We start from the raw sequence: 15,774 nt of genomic DNA, 5'->3' as shown, positions 1-15,774 counted from the left end.
CTCCATCAGAAAGAATGACATTGCCCCATTTGTTAGGAAATGGAAAAACTTGGAAAAAATTATATTAAGTGAAGGAAGCCAGGCCCAAAGAAACATAGGTCCCATGGTTTCCCTTATTTGCAATATCTAGTATATGTATGAGTCAAGAGGAAAAGGTCAGATAATGTGAGGTCAGGAAAATGAACCCTTAGATATGTATTTTAATGTTTTTTTCTTTCATACATGTGTTTCTAATGCATTTATAAGATTATCTCTTTGTTGCTTTGTATGTCCCTCCCCCACAGTATAACCCCTGCTTTCACTATATTTGATGTCAGTATAACTTGTGGAGGAGATGGGGAAAAACCTGTTTAAGGATACAGGTGGACCTGTTGCAACAATGAGAAGTACAAGTTGTCATGTCCAAAACGAGCTTTACAACGTCGGTGCGGGGGGGGGGGGGGGGGAGGGGGGGGGAAGGGGGGGAAGGAGAAGGATTGGGATGAGGGGGAGGGGGGAGGCTGGGAAGGGATGTGAAGGGTAAAGCAAAGGAGGAGGGTGCAATGCTTGGTAAGAAATGTACGCATTATCCTGCCCATGTAATTGTAACCCCTCTGTACAGTATGTTCACAAATAAAATTAAATTAAATTAAAAAAAAAAAAAAAGCTCTTCCTCCATACTACCCTATCTACTGTGGACCATTTAATGTGAACTGAGAAGAAACACATCTGAATTACCTGAGATCTACTACCCCTGCTCCCATTTCACATAGGCTCCCAAATTGGAAACCCTGGAAAGAAGCATCTCCATTTCAAACACCCACAGCAAAGAAGAATTTTTGACCTTTTGTTCTCTTCCTAAACTATTTTTTGTGTTCATTTAATTATATTTTAATTACTGAATTGGATCTTTCTCTCTTCTCATTTTTATTCTTTTTATATAAATTTTACTTTAAAAAATATACAATTTTCTGTATTTTATTCTAAAAATACTGTACAGAGGGGTTACAGTTACTTGAATAAGGTAATGAGTAAATTTCCTATTGAGCCTTGTTACCGCCTCTTTTTTTTCCTCAAAAATGTATGTCCTTTTAGTCTACTCTATATTATCTCTCCTCCTTTTTTTTCTAGATAGATTGTTGTTTTTTATTATCTTTTTTTATCTTCAAGGAGTTGTACAAAGGAGTTATCATTCTACAAATCAGTTTATATAAGTACAATGCATCTTGAAACATGTCAATGCTTCATCATTTCCTCCCTTTCTTCCCAATCTTTCCCCTCAATTTTCTTCATTTTATAGAATATGCATTGAATATTGTGACTGCATCACACGCCCCCTTCTTCCTCTCTTCATTCATCTATCCTCCTCCTAGTTTCCTGAACTGTTAGGCTGTTAGTTTTTCTAAGGAATTATATCATTTGAATTCTTCCCTGTAAATACTATAGTTCAGTTAATATATTTGTGTACACTTGAATACAATTGCGTATGTGTTTACTCATACACTGATAAATTTATTCTAGCTTCCACATAGGAGTACTCAAAACAACCAGAAAAAAAAATGACAAGAATATATCTTTTTAAAATAACCTTGGAAAAAGTAAGAATAAATTTAAATATAAATGATTTTAATTCTCCAATAAGGAAAAGGGATGAGGAGAAGGAAAGGGAGTTGAGGAGGGGGGGGAGGAAGAGGAGGAGGAAGAGGAGGAGACTGAGGAAGGCTTGCTATAGTGTTTCATACCTGTAATCCTAGCTACTGGGAGGTGGAGATAGGAGGATTGTGGTTCAAGACCAGTCTGGGCAAAAGTTAGCAAGACTTCATCTGGGAAGCAAAGCAAACAGAGTCGGAAGCCTAGCTCTGTGGCAGAACATTTGTCTAGCAAGAACAGATTCTGAGTTCAAAGAAGAGGAGGAAAATAATCTCTTTGGGAATTATAAGGCACCAAACTATAAAGTTACAATTGTCTTCATTAAGAGTTTAAAAGCCTATTACAAGTAATCAATTAATCTTGAAATAATAATACAAACAGAGGAGAGGTTGGTTTTGAAAGGTTTGATAGCTCCAGAGATAAAAATTTAAGTCATAATCTTTAGCACCACTTCTAATTGTCAATTCAGAACCAAGGTGGTCCAATCTCTTTTGTTCATCCAACTTTTGTAACATATTAAGAATTTCACTTAAATGTTCCATACCTTAACCCAAATATTTAAGTATCTGTCCATGTTAAGTGAAGTCAATTATACATACCACTTGAATAGCAGTGACTTGGCTACATCCATTTTCCCTTGTTTATATTCTGTTATTGCTAGAGCTGTCAAGATATGGGCTTTGTCTTGCTCTGATTCAACAACAGACAAGGCTCTTTCATAGGCTATTATATTGAATTGGAAACAAGCAAACAAACAGAAATATATACATATAAGTAATTCTGATTGAGAAAGTGTGTCATTTTTTTTCCTTTTCTAATTTTATTTATCAAAACAATTTATATAAAATTACATCTTATTGTTCCCTGTTGTCAAGTAGATGGCATAAAAATTTATAATTAACAATCTACTTTGATTTAGCTATTTCAAGATGATTCTGGGGTGTCACTAAGATTGTTATGGGACAATCCCTACCTTCTACATCCAGAATTTATAGGCAAGGTAACCTTGAGTCATTGCTTTTTAAGTGCCATCTGTGGCCAGAAATGGAGACCTGAAGACACTGAGGAAATATCAAAGCACCCAGTGTAGAGCAAGAAACTTCACCAGGCAGAGACACTTTAAATTAGCTGCCCACATACAAAATCATATATGTAAAAATTTACTTATCTAACATAGGTGGAGAAACCAAAACCTAACAATGGTTGAAGTCTTCATTTACAGAAAATTTCATTTGAGAAGTACAGAGTAGTAATAGTCTCTTTTCAAATGCTAATTCATGTATCTACTATAAATGATCTTAGGGTTCAGTTTGACTATCTGCAAAATAAACATTTGGCCCATAGCACTACTCTAAGGACTATGTGTTACCACATAGTATCTATTACAGTGCCGACAGTAATTTTAATAAACATGTTACCCCTAACACCAACTCAGCACTATACCTTTTCATACGTAAGCTCATAATGATGAAACTCTACTCAGCTCTGTAAGATATGTACCTTTTAGCTTCAAGTAATATACTTACCTTTATTGCTCTCTTTATATAGTCCTTTCATGAACAAGGCTAATGCAAAACCTATGATATCTTCTAAGTCTTTAAGGGGTGTTGACTTAAAAGCTTGGATAGCTTTATCATATTCACCAATGGAACTGAAAAGCAAAACACAACTTACTTTTAATATTGAAAATCATTTGGGCTAGTATCAGACTATAGAGACTACATTAAGGGCCTATTTAAAAGTTCACATTCACTTTCTTTTTAAGTAATGTAATTCAATATGATGTAACCTATTAATGCCAAAGTTGTTGAAAAATCTTATAATAGAAAACATGTCAAAAATAGGATCCACTAGATATGAGTAGAATTTTTTTTAAATTCCCCATGAAAATGACCAGTTCTGCTAAATTAGTATCTTTTCTAAAAACCAAACTTTAACCAAATTTCAAGTTGTAAGAATGATTTCAAGTTGACCTTTATAGAAAATTCTAATTTTTTAAGCATAGTACATTAGTTAAATATCGCCCTCTGAGGATGATACTAAGATATTTAACAGCTTAATGTCATAAAATGCCTAATTAGAATCAAACTTAGTTGTTGAATTAACTATTTATCTGCACATTAATTTGTCTTGGAACACATATACACCCAATGAAATTCCATGAAACTATATGTCATCTTTTCTGTTTAATAGTGAGACTATAAATTATAATACATACTAACGCATAATACCAATTGATAACAAAATAACTTGTTCAGCTTATTTCAAAATGAAAAGACAGTGCCAGGTGCGGGTGGCTCATGCCTGTAATCCTAGCTACTCAGGAGGCTGAGATCTGAGGATCGTGGTTCAAAAACAGCCAGGGCAGGAAAGTTTATAAGACTCATTATCTCTAATTAACAGCTAAAATGCAGGAGGTAAAGCTGTGGCTCAAGTGGTAGAGCGCTAGCTTTGTGCAAAAAAAAAAAAAAAAAAAAGGCTCAGGGAAAGAGAAGTTACATATATTATATAAGTTTAGCTGCTACCACCTAAGAATCTTAGTGATTTTTATTTCTTGTATTCATTACTATAATCTTTCCTCCGACTTTTGGCAGTATTTGGAGCTGAACTCAGGCTTGGAACCTGCTAGCTGGGCCCATTATTACTGCATCCATACCCCAGTTCTTTTTGCTTTGTTTTTCAAGAGGACCATGAATTTTGTTTTGTCTGGGCCTGTGTGGACCACAAATCTTCCTAGTTACACTTCCCAAATAGTTTGAAGAACAAGTGTGTTCAATCATAGCCAGCTATTGATTGATTGAGGTTTTGCTAACTTTTTGTCTAAACTGGCCTCAAATCTTGACCCTTCCAATCTCTTCTTGATGTATGGCCCACATTATAGAAGCCATTACATCCAGCCTTAGAAAAGCTTCTTAATCTTAGATGACAAAAGTGGGAATTAAAAAGACAGGCAAGGGCTGGGAAGGTGGCTCAGTGGTAGAGCACTTGCCTTGCGTGCCTGAGGCCCTGGTTCAATTCCTCAGCACCACATAAGCAAAAAGAAAAAAGCCAGAAGTGGCGCTGTGGCTCAAGTGGTAGAGCACTAGCCTTGAGCTGAAGAGCTGAGGGACAGCGTCCAGGCCCAGAGTTCAGGCCCCACAACCAGACATCCCCCCGCCAAAAAAAAAAAAAAAAGACAGGCGAGCTTTGCTTCTTAAGTAATTTTATAAAGGTGACAAAAACTTGTAAAATTATTCATCTCAAATTCTGGTAGCTAGTTTTACATGTGGACCATATACCTGGCCAAACAATCTTATTCATCCTTTGTTTTTTTTGAGCCAACTCTTTAAGGAAAGGTATACAGCTCCCTTTCGATCCTCTCCATGTATGATTTCAAAGGAGTTCCTTGTCCCCAAATCTTCATTCCCAATTTAAGAATATACAGTAAATTAAAACACATACACATTCCAACTTTTAGATAACCAGGCTACTACTATTAAAGACAGAAGCTATCCTTCCTCTAAATGTTGTCCAGAACACAAGCCATCACCTGTAATTTTACTCCTTAGAAAGCATCTGGGCTAGATATTAGCAGAGGGCAGGAAAGCATTAATTCAGCGTTGTTCTCTGGGAATCATGTATCGTACACATCTCACTGCTCTGGGCACTGGCCATCATCTCATAGTCCCACAGCTTTCCCAGAAAAAAAACAAAACAAAACAAAACAGTAGGTGCCCAGAATTAAGGGGGAAAAAATGTTTACCATAATAATCTTCCATAATTTCTTACTGCAGCATGGTAAATATCTTGATCTTCTCCAGTCTGTAACAACAAAATTGCCCTTAAAAAAAGGACAAGACATTTTAAATCATCTATATGCAACGGCACTGCTTTACTTTTCCCTCCTTAGGTGAAAACTTATTTCTAATTTCTGTACTGACTTCTATTGTTACTTATAACACCTTATTTGTATTTTATTAAACTGATACTGTAAAAGCTATTAAATAGATATTTAGAGTTTAGCTTGTCAGGAAAATAACTTTTATAAAATAATATCTCAGCTTTTTTAGCACGTGAAATATTTGTGATATCCTATTTCTAAATATTCCAAATTTTCTTATTTAAGCATGATAAATCATTGTGTCACTGTGCTTTATTTCAATATATTTCACTTTGTAGAGGACACTCTTGAAAATACTTATGTACTAATAGCTTTACATAAGAAGGCAGGAAATCAGGATTCTCATGCAACTCTTGAGCTACACATACATAAAAATGAGTGAGGACCATGAGTCAGGTAGTCTATCAGAAGCCCTCTAGACTTAGAACAAATATGCCAAAGGTGCCAAGATATCTCTCCCTCCCTCTCTCTCTCTCTCTCTCTCTCTCTCTCTCTCTCTCTCTCTCTCTCTCTCTCTCTCTCTCTCTCTCTCTCTCTCTCTCTCTCTCTCTCTGTTTGAACTCAGCGTTTGAACTCAGGTCTTTATACTCACTCCCACCTGGGCCATACCATCAACTATTATGTATTTTTGTTGTTGTTTGCTCTGGTTATTTTTGAGATAGAGTATCACGTTCTGCACAGGCAAGGCCAGGCTGTGATCCTCAGGATGTCAATATCCTACATAGCTGGGATGACAGTGCCTGGTTACTAGTTGATAAGGTGTTACACATTTTTGTCCTGATTGGTTTCAAACTGTAATCCTTTCAATCTTTGGTTCCTAGTAGCTAGTAATTATAGGTGGGCACCATCTTGCCCAGCTAATACATTTTCGTGTGTGTGTGTGTGTGTGTGTGTGTGTGTGTGTGTGTGCATGCCATTACAGTGGTTGAACTGTGTGTGTGTGTGTGTGTGTGTGTGTGTGTGTGTGTGTGTGTGTATGCCATTACAGTGGTTGAACTGAGGCCCTCCCTATCTTGCTTTTGGTGGATATACTGCACTTGAACCATTTTGCCACAGCCTGGCATTTTGCTGATTAGTTGAATGGAGTCTCACAAACTTTTCTGTTTAGGTTGACCATGACTTTCAAGGTCTTGATTTCCTTAATAGTAGAATTATAAATGTGAGCCATCAGCATCTAATTTCAACATATTTCCTTTTATGCTTAGTCCTCTAAGGGTAAGGAGGGAAATGTACTAAAACCTAAAAGGAATTGGATATTTAGTGAAACTGGTGGGATTTTTTTTTTCCTTTTCTGTTTAAAGAGGATTTGCCTGGAAAAATAAAATCCGAGTAAGGCTTCTTATCCTCTTGACATTACATAAAGAACAAAATCCACAAGAAGCATGAAGTATTACAGAAATTAAAACTATTTCTGGCTGAATACATGAATATGGTTTCAAGCCTCAAGTACTACGAGGCCAAAACAGCAGTCAAAATTAGTGCCTAAGTGACTGTGGGAATACCACTAATGCCTAAAGAGTAGCCAGTATTAGATTCAGTGTCTGTAACAATAGTATGCAGAGACATAGAAAACACCCCCAAGATGCTTAGCTTTCTCTCTTAAAAATCATGCTCATTGCTGCATTCTGTCATATTTATATGGTTTGTTTCTTGATAAGTTTATTGAGAATGAAAGAAGTAAAATTGTATATATCTTGAAAAACACCTTCTTGGTTACATAGCCTCCAGTACCATCTAGTGATTACTCCTTTGAACTACAGACGGATCCATAAAAAGATGTGGCAAAGTATTTGGGATGCCTCAGTTAAACCTAACAAGACCTACAAATATTCACTTAGATTCGAAATAAAAATATCATGCCATACAGGCAGGTTAGGCAATCAGACGTTTTAAATTTTACAGTTACTAGTAAGATTAATCGTTTTTGTTGTTTTTTTTTTTTTTCTGGTATGCGGGTTTGAACACAGGGCCTCAAGTACTTGCAATGAGACTTGTGGACTTTTCTACCTGGTTAGCTTCAAATTGTAATCCTCCAGATCTCAGGCCTTACGGGTAGCTAGTTATACAGGCGAGAGACAATGGTATCCTGGCAATATTTATTTTTCTATTCGTTTATTCATCCATTTTCAGAGAACAAGAGTTTAAACTGATTCCATTGAGTGGAGTGGTTACTCCACTCAAGTTGTCTAGCTCTTTTGTTTCTTAAGTATGCCAAGGTGCTTCTGTTTGGAAGCACTTGCTCTTGTTTGCTGTTCCTTCTGCTTATATGCTCTTGCCCAGATAACCAAATGGCTGGGGACCTTGATTCCTCCCAGTACACAATGACTCCTCACTCCTCATAAACATGCCTTCAAAACCACTTCCTATTTCTGGACCTTCATTCTACTTTAATTCTTTCTTAATAATTATTATTATCATCACAGTTATTTATTCTTGAGTAGCTCCTACCACTAGAACTAAATTGTGAGTGTTAAGGACAAATATGGCACACAGAAGAATCCAATAAATATTTGTTGAATTGTGCAAACATATAGCAGACACTAAAGTGATTCAAGCAAAAGCAAACAAGTAGAACAAAATGTCATTTTCTGTCTGGTTGAACACTCTTATCTAACAAAGCTAGACAAAGTTTAGAGAATAGGGTTGGTTTGTGCCTCTCTTTTCCTTCATCCTTCCCTTTCTTCTATTCCCACTCCTTTACTATAAGTAATAAGAACCAAAATACAGCTGAAAATTTGGTACTGCATCTTTTCATATCTTAAGATGCAATAAAAATATACAATGAAGATCACGAAGCAAGTCAGAACACTGAGTACCTTTTCCAGAAGAACACAGAATATCTAAAAAGACTAACTGACTAAATTACTGCACTGCAAATAAATGTAGCTTACCTTTGGTATGCTTCTGCTGCTTCCTTTTTCAGTTGTAGATGTTCATTTAAGTAACCCAACATTGTAAAAGCTGGAGCATAATTCTGAATTCTTTCTGTAAATCCAGAAATGTTTACTCTTTATGATATTCATACTTTCTATGTTCACAAAAGTATTAACTTAATTTCCATTTTTTCAGTATCTGAAATACCAGACTACTCACTGAGATCATTAGCACTACTAAGAACCATTGTCTAATTTTATCTTAAATATTCCAGTATCATTTTATAATATTCCAGTATCATTTTATAATTACAAATTACTGAATATTACATTACATAGTTATATGTAACTTGTAGTTTTAGAGTTTAATTTTTTTCTCTACAGTATAATAATCTGAAAATATAACTTAAAACTACTAGATATTTATAAGAAAATCCAACCTTGTGGCTAATCAATAAACCTTATTGTGATTTAATTTAACAATAATTATCTTGGTTATTCTGCTCCAGTCTGTACATGTTTTAAGGAAGAGAATTTCAATATTGTATACCAGGAACAGAAGATGATTTGGGTACTTTCACTGATGTCAAAAAACATGTATTAACAAAGTACAATGTAAAAATGTATCCATGTAACTGGTTAGGTTGTAACATCAAAGCATAAGGTGGAAACCAGATAATCTGTTATTCTTCCAAAATCCCTAAAGTCACTATATAAGAAGGAGATTAGAAAACTTGGTCACACACAAGTGCCTGAGGACAAACAACACAAGATGCCCTAAAACAAACTATAATAGGATAGACTACATTCCATCTCTCATCAGCATCTTACTGCTTCTACTTTGCTGGGGAGCTTTTTTGGGGGGTAGGAGGTACTAAGCAAAAAAGAGTTGAGTTTGTCAAGTAAATATTTGATATTTAAGAAAAATTAAAAACATCTACACATATTTGTTAGAAAATGATTTGTTCATTGTTTCAGATATCAAAATTTTACTGAAAGCCTGACACAAATTATACTTTAAATTATAGGTAACTCATCAGAATTCTGATCATATACCTCCTTAGCTCTAGGTACTTATTAGTCTTTCATTTTGACATACTGCATAACATGACAATTTTACCATTTTCTATACAAGTATACCAGGCTAAATGAATGAATAGAATCTCTTTATGGTGAGCCATTTGTCTTGCTATTCATCTTCATATTATTCTTTTGTTATTTTCTGCTATTGGAATCTCTTGCTCATATCCCTTGATTTTTTGTTGTTTTGTCAAAGGCTATCATTTCCATCACATCTACAGAGGCCAAGTGGTCTGGCCTAAGTGCTTACTAAATTCTAAGCAATAGAGAGTTTCTTTTGTATATGCGGACAAACCTAAAAATCGATTATATGGTATGCCCAAGGGTTCACTCATGACTACTAAGTAGCAGAGCAGAGACTAAAACTACCTAATGATAATAATTTTTTTTAATGGCTAGTAAACTTTGGCATTCTGTCAATTTCCTAAACCTGTGTTTCAAATATCCTATGGAAAACTCAGGCTTTAAAGTGGGTGGTTAAAGGCAATGAGTGTGGCACTTCATGAATATTATCTCATCTTATTCTCACAAGTCCACAACCAAAGTATTATGACTTACCCTTTCTAAGGAGAGAAAGGAAGTTAGAAGAAATAAACTACTCTGAGTAAGACAGAAAAGAAAGTAAATGGTGGGGTGAGAGCAGTGGCGAATCAGGCCTAGGCGCCAAAACACTTTCCAGTATAAGTAAATCACTTTCATCCTGAATCATTAATGAGTCTAATCATTCTTCACAATTCTTTAGTTTAAAAAATCAGACTGCTTGGCCACAGCAACAAAAAAAGCAGACTTATGTCTTGAAATCACTAACATTTCATATGGAAAGAATTAACAACAAATTCTTAAAGTTATATTATCAAATCTTGATATTGTAGAACATATACCTTACCCACATATTTGCACAAAACAACTTGTGCTGCTGGAATTGCATTCATCTGGAGGATATTGTACTGGTACAGCTCTGTTTCTCTGTTGCTTTTATCTTGCAATGTTGTGCAGACCCAATATGCATAACCTATTGCTCCCTCAGTCTATAAAAAAGAAAAAGTTATTAAGTAGATATAGGGTAATAAATATGCCAATAAAAGCTAAGAAGTAAACAACACAATTCAATACACTAAATATTACAACCTAGTCTTTTTTTAAGCGAAATGTTATGTGCTTTCGAAGGGTCATATCTTCTGAGGGGGTCTTGTAAACTTTTTGCCTGGGCCAGCTTCCATCTGAGATCCTCCCAATGTTCACCTCCCAGGTAGCTAGGATTACTACAAATACCCACGAGTACTAATCGTGTTGTGAGCCACCTTACTCAGCTGGCAGACCTAAGTTTCACTTCTATTGTTACCATTTTAATTTAAACTGTTTAAACCTATTTTAATTAAATCTGTTTTGATTAAACTCACCTTCTGACACAAACATCTCAAGATTTAAAAAAATTATATCATTTGCTCCCATCCTAAGTGAAAGAATCAAATAGGTTAAAGTGAAGAAAATGGCCTTGTGAGATGAATTGGTTTTCCCTTTCTCAGCAACATTCCCACAGGTCAAACAAAACTAACAACGTCTCTAAATAATTTTTTTTTTAATGTCCACTAAGTTTAGCTGTCACCTCATGTCCACTTTTTTCTTTTCTTTTTTTGTGCTTGTACTAGAGCTTGAATACAGGGCCACTTGAGCTATGCCTACAGTACAGTTTTTGTTTTTGTTTTTTAACTGGCTAGACACTTTTCTTCTCCATTCTCAGCCTTCATGAATAGCTATGATTACAGGTGTAAGCCATCAGCAAGCAGCATCATGTCTACTATTTTTGGTGGTCCTAGTTTCTATTCTACTGACCTTGTTACTATATCCATTAAATTGTAAGATTATTTTCCTCATCAACTTCTGAAAGCTGAAGAAACGTAGAAGCTCTTTAAATTTAACTTATCTTCTTCTAAAGAAGAACAAATATTAGAAACATCTACTATCTTTACCATCTTATACCACTATCCATTTTCTTAGTATGAATAACCTGCTAATTTATGAATCCTCAAGAAAAATGTTAAAATTCTTACATGCATCCTGAGTTCTGTAGTGTGCCTAAAAAGATCCATGGTGTCGTAACTTCCAATTGTCTCTGCAATAAGAGCCTGCAAGATATATTTTAAAAGAAATAACTTAAAAAGAAATAATGATAAATAAATTTAGTAGACCCAAAGGTATACTAGCTATGCTTAAAAGCAAAGTTAGTATGGTTTTGGTAGTACTGAGGTATGAATTCAGAGCTTTGAGCTTATTAGGCAAGTGTTCTACAGCTTTGAGCTATACTCTCGGCTCTTTTTCTTTTTCTCCTTTGGCTCAATAACTTGATACAGATTATTAACACAAAAATGCCATTGGTCCCAGATGCTATTCTACTTAAGGGGAAAAAGAATTGTTTTCTTTCCTCTCTCTCCTTGCTTCAAGAAACAAAAGATTCAATAGTAATACAGTAAACACTATCTAATCTCAGATTATTGATTAAATGGAATGGCTGATTCTCATACAGTTCCTTGAACTGACTGTTTGCTAATTCATCATAATTCCTCAATTAGACAAACCACTGAAGGCCACTCAGTCCACTCCAACTACCTTCTTTTTCAGGTGATAAAAAAATCCAAAGAACTAATACGTTAAGGTAAATCTGTCAATGACAGATTTAAACTAGTAACTAAGAACAATGATTCTATTTAGGAGAGTATACTCCTAAGTGCTAAATGAAGTGATGGTTTTATAGAGAATGAAAGAGAATAATCAAAATGATCTTTGTAAATGTGTATTTTCTAGGTAAACGAGTTCTGGGCTTGCTTTTTAGGCAGAGTAATGTCAACAGATGAGGTACAAAGTTTAATAACTATAAGCTCTGTGACCCTAGGTACAATACTTAGGAGCTCTGAGCATCAATTTGCAGATGTATAGAGTATAATAACAGCTACCACAGAAAGGACTGATGATAGATTAACTGCAATAATGTGTGGATAGAGCTAACCATAATGACTGGTACAAAGAAGGCTTTTAAGAGCTAACTTTGTCATTATTATCACTGTTACTTACATGAACAGACTATATCCTAAGCTTATTAATAATTCTGTTATATATCTTACTTGTCCAATCCAGCACATTAAATAAGATGGATCAAGGGACTGAGCCATTTTGAAAGCTTCATGAGCTTGCTAGGGAAAAAAAGCAAAGACAGAAAATACCACATTAAGTAATTTAATAAATTTAAAATTAAATTATAATTTTTTAAAAAACACAAAATAATTGAGTATAAAAAGTTAAGTATGTCATAAATACATATGAACCCAAACTTCACTGTTTGAGCATGATTCACATTGCTTAATGCTTAGCTACTATGTATGTGGTCTTAAAACAATCCTGGTACAACAGATTCTTAACAAGTTATGAGTTCTAGTCTCTAGCATAACACCAATAACCTACAGTCTGCAGAACTTTTAACCAATTATATATCCATTTGTTAGTCACAGGCTTGAAAAAATGATTTTCAATAAGGCTATATCTATTCTCGTTAAGATTAACTAAAAGGATATGATTTCACAACCAACTAAGTCCAAAACATTGATCTGCTACTTTAGAAAGAGGAACTAACATCATAATTCTGCACTAGATAGTCAAGAAATTCCTCACTGGGGGCATTAACTTGCATCCTTTTTACTTTTTCCTGCTACAAAAAGTAATTTATGCCAGTGCTGATAGCTCATGTCTATAATGCTAGCTACTCAGGAAGCTGAGATCTAAAGATTGAAGTTTCAAGTCAACTGGAGCAGCAAAGTCCTTGAGACTCTTATCTCCAGTTAACTTACCAAAGGAAAAATAAAGTCAGAAGTATTGTTGCATGGAGTAGAGAGAGACTTATTTTTAGTAATAAAAAGTAACCCTATGAACAATAACTATGTCATGAACTAAAACCACATCTGTGTCCTATTAACTGAGAAACTACTTGATTTGAAATATGTACTCATTTATTTTATTTTTATAAGGTGTTAGGGATCAGACAAAAGACTTTTAACATGCTAAATATGTACCGGGCTTCAAATATAGCACTTCATATAGTTTAAGATCCAAATTAATATGTTCAATCTACTTACAATTGCCTAAAGTCATTGTCTTTGCATTGACTAAATGTATTTCTAAGAATATTATGGAAGATTTTTTTTTTGTCGGTCATGGGGCCTGAACTCTGGGCCTGGGCACTGTCCCTCAGCTCTTCAGCTGAAGGCTAGCGCTCTACCACTTGAGCCTCAGCCCCACTTCCAGCTTTTTCTGCTTATGTGGTGCTGAGGAATCGAACCTAGGACCTCATGCATGCAAGTCAAGCACTCTATCACTGAGTCACCTTCCCAGTCCCTGGAAGATTTTTTATGATAAGATGCAATATACTGAATGACAAAACAATACAATTGCGGTAATTATCTGTGTATATGTGGCATCTTTTCAAACATTACCTATAAACATGTACTAGTTACTTAATTTCCAACAATCTAGTGTGTAACTGTTCAACTATGACAGAGTAAATATTAACATTTTTATTTGGGGGGGGGTCGGTCGTGGGGCCTGAATTCTGGGCCTGGGCGCTGTCCCTCAGCTCTTCAGCTTGAGGCTAGCTCTCTATCACTTGAGCCTCAGCCCCACTTCTGGCTTTTTCTGTTTATGTGTTGCTGAGGAATCGAAACCAAGGCTTCATTCATGCAAGGCAAGCACTCTACCACTGAGCTACCTTCCCAGCCCCAATAACTAAAATTAAAAATCTAAATCACATAAGCAAAGGTAAAATACTAAATACTAAATCATCTCTCCCTTACCTTCACTCCCTTACCTTAACAGTGTACAAGAACTTCTCTTCCTTATGTACAGATGAAAACACTCAACTAATTCATTAATTTTTTTAACCTCTAAATATCAGATCAGTATAAGATCAGAAGTTTCATAATCATAGTTGATGGAAGGTATGTATCACTCAACATAATAAATTGATTATCATCATTTAATTACACATTCATTATTCAACAAAATAAACTAGATGTCATTAATTAGCATAGTTATGATATACCAAGAGGTAAAATGTGTAAAGTATTTCATCATAAGAAGCTTATTTATTATGAGAAATCATAAATAGAAAATATTTTTAATTTTTACACTAAAAAACTGGTAACACATCACCTCAATGTTTTCGTTTATGAGATACAGCACTCCCAAGTTGGTCCAGGCAACAGCATTCTAAAACATAAGTTAAAAAAAATGAAATTCAGCTACTTCAACGCCTTGGAAATTGGTAATACTAAATTTTAAAGTTCTTCTTTAAATGGACACATGAAACACTTACAACTTGTTCTGACTGGATGGATTTGATGAAACAGTGCTGAGCAAGGGCATAATTTTCAACACCTGAAATAGAAAAGTTGAAGTAACTGAACTTCACTTCCTGACAAGAAAACCTTCCAAAAATACTGAAGTAAGGTGTTACTCAATTCTCACCACTGTAACATGCAACGACACCAAGAGCATTCCAGTATAAGTGACTGCTACTGTCGAGTCTCACTGCCTTTTTCAGACACTGAAAAAGAAGTTAAATCAAAATAATTTTTACTTCTTAGAACATCAGTATTTCTACAAATATGATAAAATAAATGATTTTATATGAAAACACTAAAGTTTTTATCAAAAACTATCATAAAAGCTCAATTTTTTTCCAAAGTCCATAAAAATTTCTTAAAATCATACATGCAAAGACTTCTCCAGCAATTCTTTAACATCATTTGTGTTGCTGTCTATTTCTGCCAGATGCTGTGCTTGGTGATAATAATTAATTCCAAGATCACACCAAGTATTAGATGTAGACATCAATTTTAATGCCCGACCATAACACCTATAAAAAAAGAAAAAAAGAAAAAAGAAATGGTTATCTTTATAATGCCCAAATTCAACTTCAATGATAAGAAATGGCAATTTTTGTAAATTACCTTCCTCCAAGATGGAGGAGCTCATTTTTCTTTAATGTTTGTTTTCCATCTTTCTGACCAAGAAAAATTCCTAAAACATTAACATTCACTTTAGATGATGAAACTGCATGCAGGCTGGTGCAAGCATCCCCAACTAGCTTCCAAAGGCAGGATACATCAGCTCGATGTTGCAGGGCCCTAAAAGAAGAAAAAGTATATCTTCTAATTATTACCAAAAAGGTGTATGTCTCACATTACTACTTATAATTAAAAATTGAAAAACTGAACAAACAAATCCTAATCTTAGCTACAATCTTAGTCAAGCTCTATGACAGCT

General features: G+C 34.8%; 1 protein-coding gene across 3 annotated transcripts in view; it reads right to left on the bottom strand.

Moving 5' to 3' along the window:
• Positions 1 to 15,774, bottom strand: part of Skic3 (SKI3 subunit of superkiller complex) — a 148,956-nt gene that overhangs the window by 40,644 nt on the left and 92,538 nt on the right. For all 3 annotated transcript variants that reach the window (XM_070031056.1, XM_070031055.1, XM_070031057.1), the window contains 12 exons: positions 15,459 to 15,635; positions 15,220 to 15,364; positions 14,974 to 15,052; positions 14,822 to 14,883; positions 14,659 to 14,715; positions 12,582 to 12,650; positions 11,514 to 11,588; positions 10,349 to 10,490; positions 8,401 to 8,494; positions 5,372 to 5,449; positions 3,156 to 3,280; positions 2,229 to 2,352 (listed from right to left, as the gene is read on the bottom strand). In XM_070031056.1, coding sequence (XP_069887157.1) covers positions 2,229 to 2,352; positions 3,156 to 3,280; positions 5,372 to 5,449; positions 8,401 to 8,494; positions 10,349 to 10,490; positions 11,514 to 11,588; positions 12,582 to 12,650; positions 14,659 to 14,715; positions 14,822 to 14,883; positions 14,974 to 15,052; positions 15,220 to 15,364; positions 15,459 to 15,635 — 1,227 coding nt within the window. The remainder of the gene's footprint in view (positions 1 to 2,228; positions 2,353 to 3,155; positions 3,281 to 5,371; positions 5,450 to 8,400; positions 8,495 to 10,348; positions 10,491 to 11,513; positions 11,589 to 12,581; positions 12,651 to 14,658; positions 14,716 to 14,821; positions 14,884 to 14,973; positions 15,053 to 15,219; positions 15,365 to 15,458; positions 15,636 to 15,774) is intronic.

The sequence above is a fragment of the Dipodomys merriami genome, unplaced genomic scaffold (assembly GCF_024711535.1).
Source record: "Dipodomys merriami isolate MVZ:Mamm:240054 unplaced genomic scaffold, mDipMer1.0.p SCAF_20, whole genome shotgun sequence".
Taxonomy (NCBI): Eukaryota; Metazoa; Chordata; class Mammalia; order Rodentia; family Heteromyidae; genus Dipodomys; species Dipodomys merriami.
Note: the sequence above shows the minus strand (reverse complement) of the source record. Positions and strands in the feature narration are given on the sequence as shown.